The sequence below is a fragment of the Lutra lutra genome, chromosome 13 (assembly GCF_902655055.1).
Source record: "Lutra lutra chromosome 13, mLutLut1.2, whole genome shotgun sequence".
NCBI lineage: Eukaryota > Metazoa > Chordata > Mammalia > Carnivora > Mustelidae > Lutra > Lutra lutra.
Window position 1 is genome coordinate 30,555,724 of NC_062290.1, and position 27,882 is coordinate 30,583,605.

Below are 27,882 nucleotides of genomic sequence, written 5' to 3' on the forward strand. Positions count from 1 at the left end.
AAATTTTAAGCTCAGTTCAGAAAATTCCTTTTCTTTCCTTTGCGGATTACTTTTCCACAGTGTTCTGGAACTGTCATTGCCAGACGTGGAAATGCCTGTTTTAAAAATAACAGTATTACTATTATAAATAGGCTTTGGATTATTTGCTCCATCCCTAAAAGCACTGTGTATGGGGGCAAATTATTGACATTTTGAGGTCAAAATCAAATCTGGAAGTCAGGGCTTATTGTAAATAGAGAAGCAGAAGGGATAAAATGAGAAGAGGTGTATATGTGACTGATTATTTTAAGAAAATAAATATCAAGACTTTTAGAACTTAAATGTAATTAAACACATTTCATTACATCTATCTAGAAAAAACTTAAATATTTCCTAAAAGGAATGCTGTTCTGTAATTTAGTTTCTGAACATATTGTAGGTATAAAGAAAGTGTGCTTTAGAAATTAAATTAATTCATTTAAATGCATCCCATAATCTAAAATGCTTCCTTTTTATTAAAACCAGATGAGATGAAACAAAAGTCTTTGGGAACCTTACCTCATTATTGACAATATGATGATGAATAACATCTCATGTAATATCTAATTCTTTATTTCTCTAAGTTTGCAAAAATGAAGGGAACTAGGAAAGAGGAGTGAGGTTATATTGTATAAAAATAATTTTTAAGAAATTCTCAAGTGATGTTTATATGTATAAAGTGTGCTTTTAGTTGGAACTGTTTCACTGGTGGTTGATTTCTGTGGTTCATTTCCAGGTCCTTCAGCAGCTTTTAAATCATTGCAGGAAAAACAAAGATAAAATACTTCTTTTCTCCTTTTCCACCAAGGTGAGTTTCTTCTGAAGTATATTCTTGATTGGCCCAGCACTAACTCTGAGGCACAAAGCCCAAGAGACATATGTGTCCAGCCACATTTTCTCTCCTATACATACTATAGGAAATGATAGTGAGATAAGCAACTTTTTTTTTTTTTAAAGATTTTATTTATTTATTTGACAGAGAGAGATCACAAGCAGGCAGAGAGGCAGGTAGAGAGAGAGGAGGAAGCAGGCTCCCTGCTGAGCAGAGAGCCCGATGTGGGGCTCGATCCCAGGACCCTGAGATCATGACCTGAGCCGAAGGCAGCGGCTTAACCCACTGAGCCACCCAGGCGCCCCAATAAGCAACTTTTAAAACAGAAGACGCTTAAATCTCAAACATATCAAGGTTATTATCAAATAGCAGATTCAAAGATAGATTTTTAATTCTCTGTTGATGTTTTTGCTGTAATTAAAATATACAAGACATTTAAGAGATTTTAGAACCTGGAAAATAGCACAAATAATGAAAGTCATTTACATAAATTGGCCAATACTTTTCTTTTTATTTAGTTTTAGTTTAAAAAAATAAAGTTTGATTTCTTTTTTTCCCTAAAAGGTTGATTTTTTTCTTTCTTTTTTTTTTTTAAGACAAGCATTTGGTGAACTTTAGAGTCAGTTTCAGGATAATAGGAAGAAATATATGAGCCAGAAGCCAGGAAAATATCTGTTGCTCTTATAATTGTAAGAAAGAATTTGTAAACAGCAATTATTAATACTTAGTAAATCTTATCTCTATAATTGTATGAAACTTATTACACCATGAATTTGTCTTTGCCTTTCTTCATATCTTTTCTGTAGTTGCTTGATGTTCTGCAGCAATACTGTATGGCGGCTGGACTTGATTACCGACGACTTGATGGAAGTACGAAATCAGAGGAAAGACTTAAGATTGTGAAAGAGTTCAACAGTACACAAGATATTAACATTTGCCTAGTATCCACAATGTAAGAAAATAAAATTTGATAACTTGATTTTTATCTAATTGCTTTTAAGATTTAGGGTAATTTAAAAATTATTACTGGATTAATTTTCAGTGGTTATGCTTCTATTGCTTTGTTTTATTTGGCTTTAAGGAGAAGCAGGAAAAATGCTATTAATTATGACTGAAATAACCATATCTTGAGTTTTACCTAACCTTTTCTCTCAATTTTCTTATCATCACTGAATTCTCCTTATATATCTGGGTTTATAAAGATAACAATCAAAAGAAATGGATGTTTCCTCCCAGGAATTTTCTGTGATAGTGTTTTTATTCATGTCTTGTGGTCAGAACAGCCAGACTTAATTGAATAATCAAGTTATTAATCATATAACTGAGAATCATGTGTAGCAGTATTTTTAAACTGTGCTCAAGGAGCCCTAGAGCGCCCACTGGGCTTAGTGGGCCTGGTACTTCCTCCCTCTGTCTACCTCATCTCAACCACAGCAACTCCACATTAATAGATTTTATAGAAGTTATGTCAGTTCTAACACCTATTTATGAATCTCTCAATAAAATCTTTTAAAGAACATATACACTTTAGAGAAAGAGTTAAGCCAATATAAACACCTAAGAAGATTCATCCCTTTTTGGGGGTAACAAATCCTTACTTTGATATCTAATATGTAAGTATTTTATAGATCTGCCCCCACTATCTTTCAAAAAGAATTTCAGAGGACTTTAAAAACAAACATGCATAAAATGTAAAAAGTCAACACAATAATTACTTAAAATGAGGAATAAAATTATGTATACAATGAGTGAGCTTTTGAGATCTAAGTTATTCTCATATTCTTGCAGTGAAGTCATAAGGAGAGAAGTTCTGGATTCTCATTTTCCTATGAATGAATCAAGAAATACCTTCTCACATGAGCCCTTCCTTACCCACAGAGCATTAAATTACATAGAATATTGTTTTCAGTTAAGTTTTATAAAGTACACACAAGCATTCTTAATTTCCTATATAATAAACATTTTTAATTTCTTAAATAATGTTTTTCAGAGTCATAAATGCCTTCAACATCAGTTCAAATAGTACAGAACTTCCCATGACAAGCAGTCATCTCTCACTCCTTTTCTGCTCAAACCATCTAATTTGATGAGGTTTGCCAGAAAGCTCCCAATTATCTCTTTATATTAGAAATTGTTATTTAACCCATTCATTGAATTTTTAAAGACCGCATTTTTCATGTTTAAAAGTCCTAGTGATATTTTTCAGATCTGCCTGATTGTTTTTACTTATATTTTGTTCTTTATGGTTTCTAGCCTTCTTTTTATTTCTTTAGTAATTTTAATTATTTTTTTTTTAAATCTCTTTTTTAATGGCATTTTTTGCTCTACCAACTCCTGTACTTGGGGCTGCTAATCCTTCTGTTTATTTTTCTCTCGGCTCTTGCTAATAGTAGATGGTTTCTTCACACATTTTGTAATTTTTTATTTTGAGCTTATTTACCGTGGGGCTTTTCCCCTCTGTTTTAGGCAGACGCCATGCCAGCCGCATAGGGATGGGAATCCATGTTTCTTGCTTGGCTTCTGTTGACATCCTAAGAGTGAGGCACTTCATTAATCTTCGGTACAGCCTCCACTGACATCACAGAGGGGATTTGGTTATAGCCGAGTGTAAATGAACGTCCCCAGCTCCTCAGTCTGTTTTCTCTGACACCCTTTGGGTGTGGATGAGAGGCACCCCATTAAGGCAAGGGTGGAGATCTAATCTCCTCACTCAGCCTTTACTGACCAGTTTGGGAGTGGGACCATAGATTTTTTTTTTCCATGGTGTTTACAATAGGCTGGTTATTATCTAACATTTTGCTGTCTTAAAAGGCTATACCTTTCCTGGTTCTTTGGCTAAAGGAAGAAGGCTTTTCTTGGGGCTTTTTTGTCTCAACTGTTGGCATTTCCAGTATACTGGTTTCTTCAGAATCCGGTCTAGGATTTTTTGGCAAAAAGGCAGCTGGAGAACTCATTGCTGTATCATTCCTTAGTTCATATACTCACTAGCGTGTCTTTGTTCTCTCTACTTTTTTGAGTCTTATGTTTATTTTATATATGATGTCCAGGGATTTTTAGCTGCACTTAGTAGGAAGAATAAGAAGTGTATCTACTCCTGTATTGACTTTTAGAAATGTGTATATTGCTTTATTTAGCTGGACTATACTTAGAATTTTTAGAATGCATGTTAGGAAAATTGTATAGCATAGTATTTGAATAGCCAAAAAATGACAAAAACCAGCACAACCTACTTACATGGGCTTAAATGGTCAATTTTTTTAAAGGGATATTCTAGAATGGTAGAAGAATGATATTCCATAGCTATTTCGGTTTTGGCGTGTTTGTGTTGTAATCTTATTTTTATGATGTTAATGCAGTATTGTATTGATTTGGTTACAGAAATCTGGCACAATTGAATTAGAGGGCAACAGTTATGTTTTTGCTATTTTAATATGCCCTTTTCTGGTTCTTCTAGGGCTGGTGGACTAGGCCTCAATTTTGTTGGTGCCAATGTTGTTGTATTATTTGATCCTACTTGGAATCCAGCCAATGATCTTCAAGCAATTGACAGGTATAATACTGACAAAATTTAACAAGTACTTTTTAAACTAAAATTACTCCTTTTTGACTCTTTTAGATTGCTCCTATGATTACAAGACAGAGAAAACCTTATGAAAAAAAAATTGTGTTTAAGATAACTCCAAATCTGAATCCAAATGGCAGCCTGATAATAGCAGTTGATTTTCTGTCCATCCCAAGATCCCATTATTATGACAGGATTGGTTTAAGAAGGAACAAACCCATAAAACTGCAGGAAGAGAGGGAAGGTCACTACTAGTAGATCAGAAGTTTTGAGAAACTCCTAGAAAACAGAAGGTAAACAGAATCTGTATGATCAAGAAACCAGCAGAGAAGAGCCACAGTCCGAAGTCGGTAGGAGAGCACAGAGAAATTTCAAGCTTGGGGTCAGCAACTATAGGATGTAGAAAGAGACCAGATGGAATTGTTGTGGGAAATTAATTAATGTCCTAATCCTAAAAGTGTTTCCTCTCCTACCCTCCACATATAAAGAGGGCTTGGCCTACAACAGATGCCCCTTGATCAAAGGTGAAAGATTTATTTCATAAATTTTATAAATAAGTGGGGAATTAGACTGACAGAAGGTTTTTGCAGTGAACATTAGGACCAGTTCATAAAGCAGAGCTGAACCTAAAGTAATCTCAGATCTCTGTGGAACAGAAAAAGGGGGGAATGATTAAATAGATCTGTGTACCCGTTTGGAAATCCAGACCAGCTTTCCTATGCAGTCCATCCAGTTCCTCATTTGTAATTATGAATGAAAAATTAAGAATTATGAGATGGGGGTGCCTGGGTGGCTCAGTTGGTTAGGTGACTACCTTCGGCTCATGATCCCAGGGTCCTAGAATCGAGCCCCATGTCAGGCTCCCTGTTCAGCAGGTGAGTCTGCTTCTCCTCCTCTCTCTCTCGCTCATACTCTATCTTTCAAATAAATAAAATCTTTTAAAAAAAGAATTATAAAATAGTTTAATAAAACCAGCAGTATGAAAGAAAAAGGCCAAGATGAGAAACAGACCCTTAAGGAAATAAAATAAGAATGGGACACCATGTAAAGAAGTGCATAGAAGAGAAAAATAGAAATTCTTAGATATTAGGGGCACCTGGATGGTTCAGTCCATTAAGCATCTGCCTTCAGCTCAGGTCATGATCCCCACATCAGGCTCTCTGCTCAGTGGGGAGTCTGCTCTTCCCTCTCCCTTTGCCCCTCCCCCTGCTCTCTCTCTCTCTCTCTCTCTAGCTCTCTCTCAAGTAAATAAATAAATAAAATCTTAAAAAAAAAAAAAGAAATTCTTAGAAATTACAACTATGGCCAAATAATTCAGTTCAAGGTCTAAGTAATAAAGTGGAGAGGACTGAAAGTGGAAATTGATATGGAAAATAAAAGGAATGATTATTTTAGAACACAATGACAGGGCAGGAGAGAAAAAATACACATAGTGGTGATATTTCTAAATTCCAGAGATAAAGAAAGGGGCTAAATGATGCCAGAGTGAGAAAGAGGGAGAGAAAATTATTTATAAAACAAAGACAAAAGGAAAAGAACGGGTTACCAACAAAGAAATAAAATCACATTCATTTCAGCAGAACAGAGTTTGAAGAACAGACTTTTTATCTGCATTATGGAATTCTGGAACACAACTGAAGTTGTCAAAGTGACAAAATTCATATGATGATATCTGCAAGAAAATAATTTTGACTTTATAATCAGTAGCTAAAATATCAGTATGTGAAGGAAAATAAAGCAACTCTTGACATCTAGGAACAAAGATTTATATTTAAGTCTAAATAATTGTTGATGGTTTAGTTGAGAGGCTTAATGCAGTTTTAAAGAAAGAATTCTCAAAAATATGAAAGGATGGTATAAGAAAATTAATAAGAGGGGTGCCTGGGTGGTTCAGTCAGTTTAATGTCTGACTTTGGCTCAGGTAATGATCTCAGGGTCCTGAGTCGAGCCCTGCATCAGGCTCTGCTCAGCAGGGAATCTGCTTGAGATTCTCTCTCCCTCTGCCCCTCTCCTGGCTTGTGCTCTCTCTCTCTCTCAAGTAAAAAAAAAAAAAGAATCAAAAACTAAAATTCCATAAAATTTCAGTAAAACACTGGAGGTGGGGATAATTGTGTTAGAATTTATATTTCATCAAAAAAGAATTAGAATATCTTAGTTTTCAGATTTATGCCAAATATTGTTTTTAAATTTTAGCAAAAAATTTAAGGGCAACAACTAGGAGAGTTGGGCATAATAATCACTTGGTTCAATTTTTAAACAAAGATGTTCAAGCTCCATCCTTCTGGTATTCTAATTCTGTAGGTCTAATGTGGGAATCTACAGTTTCCACTTTAAGAAATTCCTCAGCTTGTACATCAAAGGACAATAGCAACAGAGTAAAAAACAACCCACAGGAGAAAGCACTTGCAAATTATACATGATAAGGACTTAACATTTAGAATATATAAAGAACTTCTAAAACTCGGTAACAAGAACCAGAAAATAAAAACCCAATTTAAAAATAGGAAAAGGACTTGAATAGACATTTCTCCAAAAAAGATATACAGATGGCCAATAAGAACATGAAAAGGTGCTCAATATTACCGATCATTAGGGAAAAGCAAATCAAAACTACAATGAGATATTACTTCAACCCATTAGGATAATTTTTTTTTTTTTTTAAGAGAGCTTGTGTGTGTGAGCGGGTTTGGGGAGGGGCTGGGGAGGGGGAGAATCTTAAGCAGGCTCCATGCCCAGCCCAGAGCCTAGGCAGGGCTCAATCTCATGACCATTAGGATAACTATTACCAAAAACAGATCAGGGCACCCAGGTGGCTCAGTAGGTTAAGCATCTGCCTTCATCTCAGGTCATGATCCTGGGGTCCTGGGATCAAGCTCCACATTGGGCTCCTTGCTCAGTGGAGAGTCTGCTTCTCTCTCTTCCTCTGCCTGCTGCTCCCCCTGCTGTGCACCCTCTCTCTCTCTCCTCTTCAAATAAATACGTAGAATCTTAAAAAAAAAAATAGAAAACAAGTTTTGGTGAGGATATGAAAAAATTAGAACCCTGTGCATTGCTGCTGGGAATATAAAATGATGCAGCTGCTATGGAAACAATAGGGTGATTTTTTAAAGATTAAGTATAGAATTTCCACATTTTGAATTGAAAGCAAAAACCCAAAAAGATGTTTGTACAACCATGTTTATAGCAGTATTATTCACTGTAGCCAAAAGGTAGAAGTAACCCAAATGTTCACTGATAGATGAATGGATAAACAAAATGTATTCTGTACATAAAATGAAATATTCAGCCTTAAAAAGGAATGAAATTCTTTGTTTTATAGAGTTACAGTTGACATACAGCACTTTATAAATTTAAGCTCTACCATAATGGCTTGACTTACGTGTATTATACGATGAGTACCACAGTTAGTTTAATTAATACCCACCATCTCATGTAGCTTCTAAATAACAAAAAAGAATGAAATTCTGTTAAACATGCTACAACATGGATGAAACTTTAAGACATTATGCTAATTGAAATAAGCCAGATATATAAAGACAAATATGGTATATTTCCACTTACATGATTGTATCTGGTATAGTCAAATTCATAGAGACAGAAAATAGAATGGTGCTTATGAGTGGCTGGGGAAAGGAGGAAATGGGGAGTTACTGTGTAATGGGTACAAAGTTTTTGTCTGGGATGATAAAGTTGTGGAGATGATGATGGTAATGTTGCAAAACAATGTGGATTTTCTTAATGCCCCTAAACTATATGTTTAAAAATGGTTAAAATGGGGAGAGCGTGGGCGGCTCAGTTGGTTAAACATCTGACTCTTCATTTTGGCTCAGGTCATGATCTGAGGCTTTTGAGATTGAGCCCTGTGTTAGGCTTGCTCACACTGGGCATGAAGCCTGTTTAAGATCCTCTCTGTCCTTGCCTCTGCCCCTCCACACCCCACTTCAATGCATTCTCGCTCTCTCAAAAACAAAACAAAACAAAAGCAAAAACAAACAAAAAAACTCCACATGATTAAAATGGTAAATATTACATGTATTTCGCCACAGTTCTTTAAAAACCACCCATGGGCATCTGGTGCTCAGTTAGTTAGGCATTCGACTCCTGATTTAGGCTAAAGTCATGATCTCCAGGTGGTGGGATTGAGGCCTCCATCAGGCTTTGCACTCAGCATGGAGTCTGCTTGTGCCTCTCCCTCTGCTTTGCGCCCCACCTCTCACCCCTCACCACTCATTTTTGTGCACGTGTACTCTCTCAAATAAAATCTTAAGAAAAAAACCAACCAAGGTGATTGTGATACAATTGATCCCCAAATCCACTTATAGAAACATTGGAAATTAGAAGTAAAACCAAACAGAACTTCCAAAATAATTTTTTTTAAAAGTCGCTGAGAAAATGTGATTATTTCAGTAAATGATTAGAAATATGAGTGAGAGGGATGTGCAGTGAGATATGTGCAGTGAGAGGGAAAGAAACTAAAAATCATGGCAAATACAAAACATAAAATAAACTGTAAGAAATAAGGCCAAATATAAATATGAATGGGCTAAAACTTCCTTATTTAAACAAACAAAAAAAGAAAGTTAAAATGAAAAGTTAGATTCAGGTCTATGCTTACTACTACATATAAAATTGAAAAATACATAGAAGGTTAAAAATGAAAATATACTTAAAAATCTAATTAGAGAGAAAGTAACAAAAAGTAAGAGTGGCAATATTAATATTAAGCCATCAAGCTTCAAAGCAAGATGCATTAAGGAAAAGAATAGGGAACAATCCAAGAGGAAAGTATAATAGCATTACATTACAAAGTGAAAACTCTTTTATGATGAGAAATGGACAAATCCACAATCATGATGGGAAACTTAATATCCCTCTCTCAAAAATTAATGGATTAGGCAAAAAAAAGAAAATACATAAATTATTTAAATAACAGTTATTTAGCCTTGAATTTAATAAATGTATATAACCATATTACAACTGAAAATACCCATTCTTTCATTTTAGAGCATACTTTTAAATGACTATATATCTTAATATAAATCACAAGGACTAGATTACATGGCTCCAGTCAAAAGACCCTAGAAAATAACAATGAACTTGTAGCTAATAAAAATCTAGCCATATGGATGTTTTTAAATATATTTTTAAATAACTCTTGTATTAAAGAGGAAATCAAAAAGTGATGCCAACAAGATGGCAGGATAAGAAGCTCTAGGTACATGTTTCCCTATGGGTGGATTAAAAAAAAACAGAGACTGATTAAAATAACTTCATTGGATCTCTTTAATTTAGTCAGAAAACTATAGTAGTTAAACAAATTTCCAATGAAGAAGAAGCTATATTCAAAACTGGGAAATTTCATGGCATCTTTACTCATTCTTGCCTCAGCCCCATTCTCTAATGCAGTACAACCAGGAGGAAGCAACCAATTCCCAGTTCCCTCCCTCTCAGGTATGGAACACCTTTGTAACTTTCTAACCTGTCTGTAAGCTGCCAAAGGGAATTGTTTCAATTTCACCTGACAGTGCTTAGAGGAGGAATGGTGGCATTGTTTGGATCTCAGACTAGCAGAAGCTATTGAAAGCAGTATAGGCCCCATGGTGCATGAAAGCTGCAGTGGGATTCTATCCCTGGTACATGATATTACAGTAGAAGAATATGACAGAATATGTTTAAGGCCCTGAGAAGACACTGAAATGAGACTCCTTGGGAAATTAAGACATTTAAAAGCACACACATATACACAGATCCAGGTAGGACATATGACCAGAAATGACCAAAGTAGGTTTTAATCCTTACCCTGACCTTCTCCCAAGACTTAAGATATACCCTGCTAATTAATGTGTGTTTTCCATACTAGCTTGCAAAGACTAGAAGTGGCTATTTTATCAAGTGGCCAATTTTTTTTTTTCTACAACAAAACAAAACAAAAACATCAGACATTTAAAGAAAGAGGAAAACCTAGTACAGTCAGAGGAACAAAATCTCCAGAAACCATCCCTGAAGAAACATGGGCATAGAACTTAGGTGACAAATAGTTTAAAACAACTGTCCTAACTCTAAGAGCTGAATGGAAACTATGGACAAAGACATAAAGAAAATCAGGGAAACAATATATAAACAAAATTAGAATATCAGCAAAGAGATAGAAATTATATATAAAAAAAGAACAAAGCAAAAACTCTGAACCTGACAAATACAATTACTGAATGTAAGCAATAACAACAACAAAATCACTGGAAAGACTGGTCATACTCAAACAGGCAGAACAAGGATCAGGAAACTTGAAGACAGATCTGAGGACAAACAACAACAACAACAACAACAACAATGAAACAAGCAAAACAAACAAAACAAAACAAAACCAAAAAACCCACCAAAACAGCAACAGCAAAAACCAAAACCAAAACAACAAAGAAAAATGAACATAGCTAAAGGAATTTATGGGACATATCAAATAGACTGAAATACATATTATAGGAATCCAAAAGAAGAGAGAGAAAAGGACAGTTACTTGAAGACATAATGACTGAAATAATAACGACCCAAATTTGGGAAAAGACATGAATATACAAATACAAGAAGCTTCACAAACTCCAGGTAGGATAAACCCAAAGTGACTTATGCTGAGACATGTTACCAAGTTTTAGAAAGTTAAAGACAAAGAGAATGAGAACCTTGAAAGCAGCAAGAAAAAAAAAAAAAATGACTTGTAATGTACAAGGGATCCCCAGTAAGAATACCAGCAGATTCTCAACAGAAACTTTATAGGCCAGAAGGCTGTGGAATGATAGATTTAAAGTACCAAAAGGAAAAAAAAAATCAACGAAGAATTCTGTATCAGGCAAAACCGTCGTTTAGAAATGAGGGAGAAATTAAGACAACAGAAGCTGAGTTTGTTATCACTAGACCTGCCCTATGAGAAATGCTAAAAAGAGACTTTCAAGTTCAAATTAAAGGACTCTTAACAGTAACTCAAAGCCATATGAGAATATAAAATTCTTAAATATAAAAACCAGTATTACTTTATTTTTGGTTTGTTAGTCTACTTTTTATAGGATTTAAAACACGGGGGTGCATGGATGGCTCCATTGGTAGAATATGCAGTTCTTGCTCTTGGGGTGTGTAGAGATAACTTGAAAATGAATCTTTAAAAAAGAAAAAAAAAATCTTTAAAAAAGAAATAAAAGACAAATGCATAAAACTATAAATCTATATTAATGAATAAATGATATGTAAAGGTTTAATTTTTGACATCAGTCACACTGGAAAATCCACAGATATGTTGAAATTAAATGGGGCCCCTAGGCAGTTCAGTCAGTTAGGTGTCTGACTTTTGATTTCAGCTGAGATCATGATCTCGGGGTTTTGAGATGAAGCCCTGAGTTGGCTCCACACTGGGCATAGAGCCTGCTTGGGATTCTCTCTCTCCCTCTTCTGCCCCTCCTCCCCCTCTTGGCTCCCCCACCATCATCTAGCCCCACTTGTGCATGCTCTCTCTTAAAAAAAAAAAAAAAAAAAAAAATGATGGGTGCCTGGGTGGCTCAGTTGGCTAAGTGCCCCAACTCTTGATTTCAGCTCAGGTCATGATATCTGGGCTGTGAGATTGAACCCCAAGTAGGGCTCCACATGGGTGTGGAGTCTGCTTGGGATTCTCTCTCTCCCTCCCTTTGCCTCTCCCCCACCTTCACTCGTACTCTCTCTCTCTAAAGTAAATAATTTTAAAAAATTACACTCCCAAACAACCACTCCTAAACAGTACACTCTTAAACAACCAATGGGTTATGAAAGAAATCACAAGAGAAATTAGCAAATATCTTGGGAAAAATGAAAATGAAAACACAGTGTATTAAAACTTATGGTAAAAAGTGAAAGAAGTACAAAGAGAAATTTATAGCAGTAAACACATTTCAAAAAAAGGGTCTGAAATCAACACTCAAACCTTATACCTTAAGGAACTAGAAAAAGAAGAACAAACTAAACCCAAAGCTAGCAAAAGGAAGTTAATAAAGATTAGATCAGAGATAAATGAGGGACTAAAAAACAGGGGGAAAATAACTAAAATCTGAAGGAAAGGGGGGACATTACTATTGATTTTACAGAAATAGAAAGGATTGTAAGACAGTACTATAAACAGTTGTACACCAACAAATTGGATGACCTAAATGAAATGGACAAATGCCAAGAAACATAACTTACCAAGACTGAATCACGAAGAAGTAGAAAATATGAATAAACCTTACAACTAATAAAAAGATTGAATCAGTCATCAAAATGCCAACAAACAAAAACCAGAACCAGATGGCTTCACGGAGGGATTCTACCAAGCACTTAAAGAAGAATTAATACCAAACCTTCTGAAGCTCTTACTAAAACTTGAAGAGAAAGAAACACTTCCCAACTTATTCTGTGAGGCCAGCATTACCCTGACACCAAAACCTTAGGGTAAGCACTATTATCATACCCACTTTACATGTGAGAAAGGTGTGGCACAACAAATTGAAGTAACTTGTTCAAGGTCAGAGCCAATGATTTCAAGATCTGAATTCACGTACCCTGACTTGCAGAGCCCACACATTAACCAGCCTCTCTCCACTGATAGCTGTAAAGGAAAATAATCAAATGAAAGCCACAGAGAAATCTCTCTCTCTCTCTCTCTTTTTTTTTAATCTTAACATTTGTCTTAATTTTTTTCTTTTTCATCTGGGCCATTAAGACCTAATATCCTATTTATCCCAGGGTACTATGTTTTCATACTCAAGTTTAAGTTAGTTGCCAACAAAACTAAATGAACAGCATTTCTCTTTCCCTCCCTGCCCTTCACTTGACGCTGGCAGGAGGAATCAAGGAGAAAAACGAAGATCTAGACCTCCATACTGTAACAGTTCCCCAACACTTGTTTTCATACTAAGAAGACCATCACTTAACATATCTCTTCTTAATGGACCTAGAAACTGATGAAGCATAGGTCCAAAGTAACATGTTATAAGGGTTTTTATCTGTGTAGATTAAAGAATATGTATTCTAACAGAATCTGTCCTATTCACCAGTTGACTGAGCACACATCCAAAAGCCGTTTCCTTAGATCCATTAAAAGAAAGTTTTAAGACTCCATTCCACTGTGAGAGAGAAAGGGATTGTGAGTCCCTCTGTATTTGGGCTGCAGGATGAAAGTGAGAAGGAAGTAACTTACCCTGGCTGTGCTGTGCTGCAGGATCCCCCATTCCCCTCTGCGGGTGCAAGATTTTCGGGGCCCTGGGATACTCTTTAGTAAAGCCCTTTTCTATGAGGAGCAGTGGGTGAAGGAGGCAGAGAGAGAACGAGATACAACAACACAGAGTGACTTTATAAGGTCAAATTAAATTTCCCCCAAGTTTTAACAGTTTCAAGCATGAGGCGGTATGGTCTTGCCCCTGATCCTCACTGCCCAGCCCATGACTGTAACAAATGTTTAGAAACAGGTGACTTGGGGCACCTGGGTGGTTCAGTCAGTTAAGCATCTGCCTTCAGCTCAGGTCAGGATCCCAGGATGCTGTGATCCAGTCCTGATGGGGCTCTCTGCTCAGTGGGAAGTCTGCTTCTCCCTCTGCCTGCCCCCTCCTCCTGCTCCTACTCTCTCTCTCTCTCTCAAATAAATAAATAAAATCTTAAAAACAAACAAACAAACAGGTGACTTCATTCATAGCATCCAATAAAGCCTTTACCTGAGAGAAGCTCCCAGGCCTAGACCTACATTAACCAGTATGGTAAATCAGGTTATTGTTTTAAATAGCACTATGGTCCATGTCAAAATACCTGGGGTGCTAGTCAACTGAGTGATTCAGTCAGACAGGAATCTCTGTGAAATTAAGGCTGCAAATTTGCACTTTCCCCTCCCCCATTTTAAGCAATTTCATTGAGATACATATAATTAACATACAATGAACTGTGCCTACATTTCTTTCTAAATTAAAATTTTAGTAACAGGGGTGCCTTCCTGGCTCAGTCTGTTAAGCTTCTGCCTTCAGTTCAGGTCATGATCCCAGGGTCCTGGGATCGAGCCCCATATGGGGCTCCCTGCTCAGTACTTGTCCCTCTCCCTCTGTCCCTACCCCTCTACCCTCTCCCCCTGCTTTCTCTGCTCTGTCTCTCTCTCTCTCTCTCAAATAAATAAATAAATAATCTTAAAAAATATTTTAGTAACATTCCATTTTTCTATCCTAAAGCTATCTCCTGAACCCAAGTTGTTTCATTTGATTTTTGTTGGTTTTGTTTTTAATCTTTTTACAGAGCATATAGGATTGGGCAGTGCAGGGATGTGAAAGTATTTAGGCTAATATCTTTGGGAACTGTGGAGGAAATCATGTACTTACGACAGGTATACAAACAGGTAAATATATTTCCCTTTTCCTAATTAAGAAGTAAACATTTATCTATTTCAAAAATTTCAGAAATTTGTGTAAAAATATGTTTTTCATTTTATTCTAACTATAATATGGAATTTAATATTATGAAATATATTTTCAAATATATTCTGTAAAACAGATGGATTCTTACATTCATTGAAATTCAGAGCTGAAATTTTCTTTGAGTAGTACTTCTTACGTTTTAATGTGTACATAAATTATGTAGGGATCTTTAAACTATGGATTCTGATTTAGTAGCTCTGGGTGGAGCCCAGGATTTTTAACAAGCTCCCATGAGTACCAACACTACTATAGATCACAATTTGATTAGCAAGGTTACAGCTTCCCTCCCTGTGGGTCAAGACATGACTATATGCCACAGATGGGAGACAGGTGCACTGACACATTGATCTCACAGCTCTTTGGGCAGCAAGATTACCTAAACCAACTTCCAGCCTTAAGAAACCTTTCCAGGTAAGTGTTCATTTTACTGTTTTCTGTAGGTACCATTGCATGAAGACGACTAAGGGGAAAATCCCTTACACATATCTAATGCAACCATTTCATGTCATACATAATGAAACCGGGACTCAGGGACACCCAAGTAAATGGAATAACAGGAATAGCCCTCAAGTGTACTAACTGCTCTGCTGCTGCTTTTAGTGTTCATCTGAAATTCTATTAACTCTTTAGTATCTTTAGGGTATCAATTACCTCACCATTTATGGCTCTAAATAAAAAAAATGTATTTAGTTTGTAATTGCTCACTTGAGAAGATCTGGAATGAGTTTCAAGTTTAATTATAAATGTTAAATTTGAGTTACTCCCTATATATTCCCGTTGGCATCTATTTAAGAGCAAACATCTGCCACATGTGGTGGTAGTTAACCTAAGAATGATCCAATCTTAAATTCATGATGTTTTCTTAATTCTAAAAATAGAATTGTACACAGCAGTTTTTGTTTTTTCTTAAGGCAACTTAGCTGTATAAGAAACCTTTCATCTTTTTGTTCTTTGGTATAGCACAACTACTTGAACATTATTTTGTTCAGATATATTTAACCAGTGTTGGAAAAAAGTAGAACATGACTCTTTTCATCTTAGGAGCAGTTTTTTAGAATACTGTCTTAGACTTGTCACAATCCAGTGTGATTTTTCTGTCCCTTTTCTATATATATGTAGTAATTTTCTCTCTTTATATATATATGTATATATATATATATATACATACATATATAATACTATTACTTCAGAAGATGAGGATAATGTCCATTATCAGAAGTTTGTATGCTCTACTTGGTTATTAAAATATTTTTAAGCATGAGCCCTTTAGGAAAGATTCAGCCATACAATTTAGTAGGCACAAATCAGGATAATAATGGCAGTTGTGTGAGGAAAAGGCAAGAGATGTGATTTAAAGGTTGATTGGCATTTGAACAAAGAGTGTATATGACATACACATTCTAGCTGGCTTTCTGAGTATTCCTCAAATTCCTTGGGGAAAAAGAAGTCCAAAAGTGATTTTTAAAAATTTTATTTATTTATTTAAGAGAGTGAGAGCAAGTGTGCAGGAGTGAGGGGAGGGCCAGAGGGAGAGGGAGAGAGGAAATCTCAGGCAGACTCTGCTCAGAGCATGGAACCCCATGTGGGGCTCAATCCCACGCCCCTGAGATCGTGACCTGAGCTGAAACCAAGAGTCAGACACTAAACCAACTGAACCACACTAAACCAACTTAAACACCAAAAATGATGTTTAAAAAAACTATAAAAATTTTAGAAAGTAAGAAGAGTTCTATTTGTGGCCCAGAAGTTAGTAGGAACCCTAAAAGACAAAAGGCTTTTGGACATCAGATTGAAGGAAGAAGCCAAGCTAAACTCAGAAAGAGACTATTAAAAAAGGTAGGTATAGCTTCTAGATATTCCAAGTTAGAGACAGCAGATACTAAAAAAAAAAGGGCAGGGAGTCTTAGGGTGACTATGATGCCCCCTCTTTGGGTTATAATTGATGATCTAACAAGATGGGTTAGCTCCATACAATCATACCCCAATTGCAGCAAATTATAGCCAACAGTGGTGTCTGCTGTCAAGTAGAAACAATAAATAGAAATACTAGAAGCAAAGAAGCAAGACAGCGCTCCATATTTTGCTGAAATTGAGAAGAAAGTCCCATCTGTTGCCCAGCAGTTTAAATACTTGCATTTCCCCTGCTCTGAATGATCACTGCAATAGGCTGAGATAAGAATGTAGGGTATTTGAAGACAGATGAATACCCAACAAAAAAATAATTGTTGAACAGTTTAAGAAAAGAAACACTATGAAAATGGTCCTTAAAGATACCAAGTCCTAATCTCTGGAATCTGTAAATATTACTTTATGTGGAAAAAAAAGGGTCTTTGCAGATGTGATTAAGGATTTTGCAATGGGGGGGATTAGCCTGGATTAGCCAGGTAGGTTCTTATATAAGGTTCTTATAAGAAAGAAGCAAGGGGAAATCTGAACAGGAGAAAACAATGTTACCACAGAGGCAGAGAATGGAGTGATGTGGTCACTTGCTAAGGAATGCTGGCAGCTGGGGGCTGCCAGCATTCCTTAGCAAGTGACCACATCACTCCATTCTAGAAGAGGCAAGGAATGGATTCTCCAATAGAGTATCTGCAAAGAGCATGGCCCTGCCAAAACCTGGATTTCAGCCAGTGATACTGATATCAGACTTCTGGACTTCAGAACTGTAAGAGTAAATTTCTTTTAATTTAAGCCACCAAGTTTATAATTTGTTACAAGAGCCATCGAACTATCTTAGGCATTCAAAAAGGAGAAGAGGAAGAGGAAGAATTAACATCAGAGAAGACAAAAATTAATAGAAAAGAATAAAATAAATGTTTAAAAATATATAAGTAATATTTTCAAAACATGACTGAGGGGATGCCTGCATGGCTTAGTCAGTAAAGTGTCTGACACTTGAGTTTGGCTCAGGTCGTGATCTCATTGGTCATGGTATCAATCAAGCCCCAAGACTGCTCTGCACTCAGCAGGCAGTCTGCTTGGGGATCGTCTCCCTCTGCCCCTCCACTCTCTGAAATAAATAGATATTTAAAACAACAACAAAAAAAAGGTGAGTGAGGTTGTTGGATGTTAGAAATAAGAACAGACTAATAGAAAAAGAATCCATTAACATCCAGAAAATGAAGAACTCCCAAATGTTTTCATCTAAAAGAGAGAACTAAACAATTGTTCTAGATTACAGAGCAAAAAGACAAAGAATACATGTAAGAAAAGTTAGGAGAAATGAATTCTGGGTCCAGAAGTTCTAATATCAGTCTTATAGTTGAAGAGGGGAATAAAAGGAAGGGAAAGAAAGAAACTCAAAATAAAGGGAAAAGCATATAAAAAGTGGAAAACAAGAGTCCAGGAATTATATGGGTCCATATAATTACATGAGTGCTAATCAGGATGGATGAAAATGGATCCACACTTACACCATCTTTCTATTATTATAAAACACCAAGGATAAAGTGAAAAGTCCTTTAAATTTCCAGAGATGAACCTTCTGCAGAGAAAAAAACATTACCTATAATAGTACTAGGATAAGATAAATATCTAACTTCTTATTAGTGATTCTGGATACTTAGGAGCAGTGATTTCAAATGAGGGAAAATGATGCCTTATATTGTCAGAGAAAGTGAATTTTTAATTCAAACCTTTCTCATAGAACAAGATCCTAACCTAGATAACTTCCACAGTGAATTTTATCAAACAATATTCTTTTTGAAAACAAAGGAGGAGGGAACACTTATAACTTTAGAAAGATAAAAAATTGTTGATACCAACATTTGGCAAAGATATTACAAGAACAGAAAATTATAGACCAATATATCTTATGGCATGAATGTAAAAATCTTTAACAAAGTCTCTGTTAGAAGTTGAATTATGTGCTCCCTCCAAAAAAAAAAAAAATATGTTAAAGCCCTACCCCTATGTGTAACCATGAAGGGGTCTTATTTGGAAGTAGGATCTTTGCAGATGTAATCAAGTTAAAAAGAGGTCTACTGGGGGCACCTGGGTGGCTCAGTGGGTTAAAGCCTCTGCCTTCAGCTTGGGTCATGATCCCAGGGTCCTGGGATCGAGCCCCACGTTGGGCTCTCTGCTCTGCAGGGAGCCTGCTTCCTCCTCTCTCTCTCTCTGCCTACTTGTGATCTCTGTCTGTCAAATAAATAAATAAAATCTTAAAAAAAAAAAAAAGGTCATACTGGATTAGGGTGGGGCCTAATCCATGACTGATATATTTACAAGAGGGAAATTTGGATACAAACTGACACTGAGGGAGAATGACTTTGATGAAGGAGGCAAAGATTGAAGTGATGCAGTTTGAGACCAAGAATGCCAAGGATTGCCAGGAACCAAGGGTCTTCGCTTGGAACCTTCAGAGAGAGTGTGGTCCTGCCACCATCTTGATTTCAGACTTTAGCCTCCAGAACTGTGAGAGAATCAATTTCTGTTGTTTTAAACCATCCAGATTGTGGCAATTTGTTACAGCAGCCATAGGGAACTAATACAGCCTCAAAGGCCAATATTGTAAATTTAACTACATTTTTATGTGAAACTTCTGTATGACAAAGGACCTAGAAGCCAAATTTAAAAATGTCTAGGACATCATTAGTTTTTGATGTAGTGTTCAGCAATTCATTATTTGCACCCAGTGCTCCTCAGCATACATGCCCTCCTTAATAATTATATGCTGGATAATTGAACATAATAATAAAAATTAAAATAATTTTTAGAAACAAGAAATCAGAAAACACCACATGCATATTATTAAAGACAGAGCTAAGAAATAGAATAAAATACATGAGTATGAACCAAGAAATGATCTCGTATATGCCCTTTTTAAATGTCTGGATAATCAATATAAAGAGTTTTTTGTGGGGAGGCTGGGTGGCACAGTGGGTTAAGTGTCTGACTCTTGGTTTCAGTTCAGGTCGTGATCTCAGGGTCTTAGGATCACGCTCTGCATTGGGCTCCACAGTCCGTGTGGAGTCTCTCTTTCTCTTTCTCTCTCTCTCAAATAAATAAATATTTAAAAGAAAAAAAAAGTGTCTAGAAGGAAAATTTCCATGTATAGGGTAAACAAAGGATCAGCATCTTTAGTGCATAAAGAACTTCCACAAACCTATAAAAAGACAATGGTCAGGCATTTTACTGAAGGTAAAATACAAATGGTTAATACATATATGAAAAGATGCCTAACCACAGTTATAATCTAGAAATATAAAATAAAACAATGCTGTGTTATGCACATTCTGCTAAAACTTTCTTGTGTATGGGTTTTGTTTGGGGGGCGATTAGGGATATAGGGAGATTGGCACTCTTCATTGTTGGTGGGAGTATTTGTGAAGAGGTACTCATATATTTTTGAGAATATAACTTGGTCCTTTTATTTTATAGGCAAAATTATCATTTTAAAATACATAGCACCTTCTTATTTGTCTGACAGAAATACTCTCATATACAAACAGTGAAGGATGACAAGGATTTATATTCAGCAGTTAGTATTTGTTTAAAAAAATAAAAAAAAAAGAAACCGACTAAATGTCCTGTAGTAGCAGAATGATAACATCAGTTCTGATGCATGCAACAGAAAAAAATTATAGAGCAGATGTACTGACCTGGCAAGACTGCTAAGACATTCTTAAGTGGGACAAAAAAACCTGACTTGCAGAACAAGTATACCAATTATGTTGATGCATGAAGTTATTTCTGTGTGTATATATAAACAGCTCTTACTGCATTGAGAAAGATCTAGAAGGATATACCTAAACATTACAGTGTTTCTAAGACTGATAGAGGATGATCTGTATTATTCAAGGGGGACTTTAACTTTGATATTTTGTTTGCATTTGTTGTGATTGCATTAATACATTTTATACTTTTAAAAAATAAGACACCTACAAAAAAACTGTACTCCTTCAGATGTTGGGAGCATTTCATGTATTCTAAATTCACCTTAATTTCTGAATACCACATTTTAGGTTACATGAAATCCTCTAAACAAGAAGTATGAGTGTGTGTGTGTGTGTGTGTGTGTGTGTGCACGCGTGCACGCCTATGTGTGTGTATGATGTGTGTGTATATATCCACATCCATACAAAATGTGTATATGTATGTATATATACACAAATATATACATATACAGAAATATATACATACAAATATATATATGTATGCATGTATATGTATATATACACAAACATGAAGAAGCACATATATATATATATATATATATATATATATATATATATATATATGAAAGGTGACTAGATATATATAATTTAGAAATACATTTGTAGATGCAGAAGAATTGCAAGAATAGTTCAAAGAACACCCAATTAGGGCCTTTGGCTCAGGTCATGATCCCAGGGTCCTGGGATCAAGCCCCACATCAGGCTCCCTGCGACTCCCTCTCCCCCTCCCCCTGCTTGTGTTCCCTCTCTCACTGTGTCTCTCTCTGTCAAATAAATGAATAAAATCTTAAAAAAAAAAAAGAACACCCAATTAACTTCACCTAATTTCCCCAGTTAACATTTTATCATATTTGCTTTTCTCTTTCCTTCAGTCATGATCTTTATTTTTCTGAACCATTTGAGAGAAAGTTGCAGATTTATCACTTCTAGTTCTCTAGTGTGTATTTCCTTCAAAGAAGGACACTCTTCTATTTATATGTACATAAATAGTTTTATGCATATAAATACTCAGTTCTGTGTGCTGTTCTGCCCTTGCTTTTCCCCCTCTCCTCTCCAGAATGTAGTTATTCCAATCAAAAAACTAACATTGATACAACATTATCTTGTAATCCACAAAACTCATTCAGATTTCACCAATTTTCCTGGCAATTTCTTGTCTCCTTTTTCTTTTATGGTTCAGGATCCAAACCAGGACCATGGTTATAGAGTATTTCTTTTCATGTCTCTTTAGTTTTCTTTATCCTAGAGTAGTTAGTTACCCAAGCTTGCCATATCTTTCATGACCTTCACAGTGTTAAAGAGTAAGGACTTTCCTTGTGTTAGCTCACCTTTAAAGTAGGTCCACTTGATGTTTCCTTATGTCCAGACTCAAGCAAGAATAGTTCAGAAACAATTCTATGCTGTTCTCATTGCATTGGTCAAAAGGCACCTGTGGTGACATTTATTTCCATTCAGTTTCATGTCTGTTAGCTTTCTTCACTGCACTCACCATTTTTTCCCTTTATAATTGATAAATATTTTATGGGAACATCCTCTGAGACTTTGCCAGTATTTCTGTTCCTTGTTAAGCCTGTACCCATCAGCCTTAGCGTTCATTGCTAATTCCCACCTGAATCAGCTACACTATGATGATTGTCAGATAGTGACTTAAATTTCCATTATTCCTTCTTCTTTGTTCCTATTCTACTGTAAAAAGTTTCCCTTTTTGTCTATATATTTATTTAACCTATATGGACTCATAGGATCCTGTATTAGTAATAGGTTACAACCTGTTGAATTTCACTGTATATTTTGATGTTAAAACAGTCTCACTTTGGTCCAATGAGAACCCCTTCAAGGTGGGTTCTGTGCCATTTTGTCAAGCATCCGTCATTCTTTTTACACATCCTTCCTATGATCGGCTGAATGATGTTCCCCCAAGGATGTCTATATCCTAATTCCACAAACCCACCTGGATTCTCTGGGTGAGCCAATGTAATCACTGAAGGAAGCAGTTGGGAGGAGGTTAAGAAAAAGGAGAGAAGGAGGAGATATGACGGCAGAAGCAGAGGGTCAGGATGATATGAAGATGTCACACTACTAGCCTTGAAGATGGAAGAAAGAGTGATGGTTCCTTAGCATGGTGAACATGACTTCTTTTCTTTCTAGCTCTTGTACATCATGTACATTGTTATGAGGAAATCCAAACATTTTCTAGCCTCAAATGGGTTTTTCTTAAGCCAGAAACTGAGCTACATTTTCCAATTACTGATTTTTTATCTCCTCACCTCTTTAATTCTAACATTATTTTCTTATAGCAGCCTATAGATGGTTGTATCTGACCTTCACTTTTAACTGGAGCCACTTTGAAAAACTTATTTTACATACAAAATAGTGTGCCTTTTATAAATTTTGTGGTAAAACTATGGTAGGGAATTTGTTTTTTTGCATAAATGATGAGATTTTATTCTGCAAGTCAAATATTTCAACAATTTTCTTTTTTTAAAATTTCTTTTCAGCGTAACACTATTTATTGTTTATGCACCACACCCAGTGCTCCATGCAATTCGTGCCCTCCCTAATACCCACCACCTGCTTCCCCCAACCTCCCACTCCCCGCCCCTTCAAAACCCTCAGGTTGTTTTTCAGAGTCCATAGTCTCTCATGGTTGATCTCCCCTTCCAATTTCCCTCAACTCCCTTCTATGGTAGGGAATTTATAAAGATGCACATTAATGCTTAAAAGTTACTTTGGTGATTCTATTTAGTAGTTTGCAGTCTGACAATAACAGTGTTTAAGGGAGAATCAGTAGTAAAGTATAAAATCATCAACCAGACCATAAGGTACATCAGTTGCTATGGCAATTCATTTTTCCCAAACTATAGCCTATGTTTCTGGAATACTGATACCAACTGATCCAACTTGGATACTGATCCAAAGCTTCCTCAAACTAAGTTCCCAAGGGTCTTGTTTTAAAAGGGACATCCTGGTGGGGCACCTGGGTGGCTCAGTGGGTTAAGCCTCTGCCTTCAGCTCAGGTCATGATCTCAGGGTCCTGGGATCGAGCCCCGCATTGGGCACTCTGCTCAGCAGGGAGCCTGCTTCCCCTTCTCTCTCTGCCTGTCTTCTGCCTACTTGTGATCTCTGTGTCAAATAAATAAGTAAAATCTTTAAAAAAAAAAAAAAGGGACATCCTGGAGATGGGAAGTTGTTACAAGTATAACTTTTGAATTTAGCCAAATCAGGTATAAATTCTAGAAATGACACTTCTATCTGGGCAGCTATGAGAAGACACTTAATTTCTCTAAACTTAAGTCTTTATTTCTAAAAGGGAGATCATAATGTCTTATAGGTAGATATTAAATGAGACAATGTACAAATATTACACAGGTAGTAAGTATTCAATAAATAACAGCTATTATTAATAAGAATTATTTTAGTTGCCTAGAGTAATGTATTACAGTACAAATTAACTTAAATCACAATACGGTATCACTTCTTACTAATCCTTACATCAACGATAGACTGAAGTTCTTTTCCGCTCTTTGTTTCTGTCTTTGTTTCTTCCAAGAAATTTTAAAGGTGTATATGGGGTTAATCTGATTATATTTACATTGCATTTAGTAAAATATCTAGCAAATAAAGAAATACACTATTGTTGTTACTAAAGTGGTATATGTCCATCAGGGTTCCTTCTATATTCAAAAGTATTTCAAAGATGCAATGTTCTATACACGATTGGGTTTTGCTGTTAGTTGACAATATAATGATGGCCAGTTAGTTAGACAGCAGCATAGTTATCATGTAGTTACTTAGGTTGAATTTAACTTTGGTGAATTAGTGATATTTTTGTCAGTCTTAGTAGTTCCTGTTTTAATGAGTCTGGAAAGGTTAAAAGTATTATTCAAATATATGCTTTTATCATTAAACATTTTACATCAAGTGAATATTACATAGTGATGGGCTCTTGACTCAGTTGGTAGAAAACAGATAAATTGGAAATGTAAGATCTCTTCAGTAAGACTGGCCCAATTACTATTATTTCACCATAATGGCAACATCTGCCAGGGAAATTAAAATAAAATTTCCTCCCTAAGGAGACTCTGCCTGCTCCAGCTAAAGCTGTGTATATACAGGGAATGCCAGGAAATTCTGACATATTGTTGGAGCAAACACTTCAAAAATATCTTGTGTTTTTTCTGTTTTAGCAACTTCACTGTGTGGTGGTTGGAAGTGAAAACGCCAAGCGATATTTTGAAGCAGTTCAAGGATCAAAAGAGCATCGAGGAGAGCTTTTTGGGGTCTATAATCTCTTCAAACTAAGGTCCCAAGGGTCTTGTCTTACAAGGGACATCCTTGAGGTGTGAAATTGTTCCCTGACCTTTTCAGTAATATTTTAAATACAGTTTTCTCCCTTAGCAAATTTGAAATACAATTGCTGGTACCTTTTCGGAGGAATTTGGGGTTTTCTTAGTAAAAAATGCCTTGTGTTTAGAATTTTGACTTCTAGAAAAATAGGAAGTGAATTATTGTACCTCTAAGCTAAGATTTCCCCATGCGTAGTTGTAAATAAGGTATACACACAAACACAGATACATACAGTAGATAGTATGACCTCCAAGACCATTTTCAGACTGGCAAAGAGAAATATGTTATTTCGAAAACAGCTGCTAAAGTCAGAAACTAAAAAAAAAAAAAAAAAAGAGAGAGAGAGAGAGAGAAAGACACTTTCCTAAATAAACAAAAATATAAAATGTGTTTTGATTAAAAGTTACCAAATACTCCCTGAGATGCACTCTCATGTCTCATGGACATTTTTGTTTTCTGTTCCCAATAAAAATTCCACACCAATATTTCAAACTCTCCCAGTTGTGTTCATCCTCAGCATACAGATGTTTCTTATTCTTCAAACAGAAATTTCTATCTTTTTTTTTTTTAAATCGCTTAAATTCTTTGATATGTCAGGATACTAAGGGTATTAGCCTGTTTTCTAGTTGATACTGATAGGAGTATTATAAAATCCTGGAATAGCATCTTTTTCAATCCCCTAATCATATAGATGAGGAAAATGAGCCTCAGAAAACTCAAAGATATTTCCCTTAACCTCCAAGACTTTGTAGTAAAACCTTCACATACTTCATTGATTTAGTCAGTTTCATAAAAACAGGTCAAGAACAATTGGTCCCTACCCTTAAAGAATTTAGATCATCTTGATGAGAGGTGGACGAGAACACTTACATAATGAACATGTAATATCAGTAAGTATATTAAGCAAGATGGCTAAGAGGAAGACATGTATTGTGTATATCCTGTGAATATTGCAACTATTATACAGTGTCTGATGTATACTGCTGAATTTTTATTTTATAGTAACTATTTGGTTTGAATTGAGTGGCCCATTTGAAGTTCCCCTGTCCTGGGACGCCTGTCTGGGTTAGTTGAAACCCCTTGATCTCAGGGTTGTGAGTTCAAGCCCCATGTTGGGTGTAGAGATTACTTAAAAATAAATTTAAAAAAATAAAATTAGATCCCCCTGTCTTTTTCTTAAATATGCCATCTCTTCATGGACTTGTTCTTTCCCATTCCTTTTTTATAATCAGTAACCTTGTTAGTATTCCAGGCTCCCCTGAAATCCTACTTCCTTCTCAGAGTAATACTTAATATACCAACTATATTGGTGTTTCTCATTTGAAATTATTATCTATAAAGTATGTTAGCAATATATGACTTATCCCTTTTTCTGTCATTTATCAAATATTTGAGTCTATATCAGAATAGCAGCCTATTGGGGTGCCTGGGTGGCTCAGTGGGTTAAAGCCTCTGCCTTTGGCTCAGGTTATGATCCCAGGGTCCTGGGATCAAGCCCCGCATTGGGCTCTCTGCTCAGCGGGAAGCCTGCTTCCATTCCTCTCTCTCTCTCTGCCTGCCTCTCTGCCTACTTGTGATCTCTGCCTGTCAAATAAATAAATAAAATCTTAAAAAAAAAAAAAAAGAATAGCAGTCTATTTCTTAAGCAAATGTTAGGTAGGACACTCAGTATGACAAGTTACTAAGTGGAAAGTTCTCTTCTTTTCTGGTTGTCCTAAGTATATCTTGTTTCTCCTCCAGTACTGTTTAATAATGACAGGACTCTCCATGTCTTATATCTTGTTTGTGGTAAAATATGCTTCTTACTAGGCACATTACCAGCACCCCAATATTAAATTAAATTTTGAATTAAAATAGCTCATTTGTTATCAGCCAGAATTTAAAATTATTCAAGCCAGGTACTTACAGGCTAGAATAAATATCTCTTCCCCTAAAAAAATAAAGAATAATAACAATTATTATCATTATTATTATTATTCAGGCATGGTTAGATTCATGCTGCTTTTGGCCAAACAATGTTTTAAAATACTATTATTCCAAACCCTATATAATGCAAGTATAAAGTAAAAGAATTATTTCACTTCCTACAATACATTTTTAATTTTTAAAGGTTATAGAAAATTCCTTTTAAAATGTTTTAAGACATAGACATTTTCATATAGAGCTCTTTTAATCTGATGATTTCCAGGCTATTTGGTTTTACTTTGCACTGACTTCATTATCTATATTTATATCATGGTCTTCCTTTAGAGAGCTAATTTCATAAATGTCTACTGAGTATATGCTAAATGTCAGCTAGCACACATCATAGAGCTAGGCATACAGAAATGAAAAAATAGACAAAAAGCCCTACCTACAAAAAATTTACCTTCTATTTTGGGGAAACAAATAATAAACCAAAAAAATGATATAGCCTATTATGACAATAGGCTCTAAGGATAAAAATAGAGCAAGTAGAAGATGAATGACTTCTGGAGATCTAATGCCCAGGGTCATGATTGTTGTCAAAACTGCTAATGGAGTGGATCTTAAATGTTCTCACTACCAAAAAAAAAAAAAAAATCATTCTGTGGCATGATAGAGATGTTAGCTAAAGCTATGGTGGTGACCATATTACAATATATAAATGTATCAAAACAAGCTGTACACCTTAGGTGTACATAATGTCATATGTAAATTATATTCTAATAAAAAAGAGAATAGAGCATGGAAGGGAAACAGGAGGACTGTCACAGAAAGAGCATTGCAGTTTTAGCTGGAGTAGCCAAGGAAGGGCTCACTAGGAGGTTCCAATTGATTCTTTGAAGAGGTGAAGGAGGAAGATGTGTTTTACACAGAGGAACAAATACAAAAGCCCGGCGGGAGGAGCATGCCCAGCAGAATTTCCAAATGGCAGGAAAGCCAGAGTGGCTGGAGTGGAGTGAGCAAGAGAGCAAGAGAGGGGGCCAGAGAGATGACAGGAAGCCAGGTCACAGGGGCACTCTGACTTTGACTCGAGTG

At 35.8% G+C, this 27,882-nt stretch overlaps 1 protein-coding gene across 1 annotated transcript in view; it reads left to right on the forward strand.

Annotated features, from left to right (window-relative positions):
* ERCC6L2 (ERCC excision repair 6 like 2) overlaps window positions 1-27,882 on the forward strand; it is a 132,467-nt gene that overhangs the window by 63,615 nt on the left and 40,970 nt on the right. The window contains exons 10-14 of the mRNA XM_047698953.1: window positions 755-826; window positions 1,657-1,802; window positions 4,305-4,400; window positions 14,682-14,781; window positions 24,723-24,875. Of these exons, the coding sequence (XP_047554909.1) occupies window positions 755-826; window positions 1,657-1,802; window positions 4,305-4,400; window positions 14,682-14,781; window positions 24,723-24,875 (567 nt within the window). The remainder of the gene's footprint in view (window positions 1-754; window positions 827-1,656; window positions 1,803-4,304; window positions 4,401-14,681; window positions 14,782-24,722; window positions 24,876-27,882) is intronic.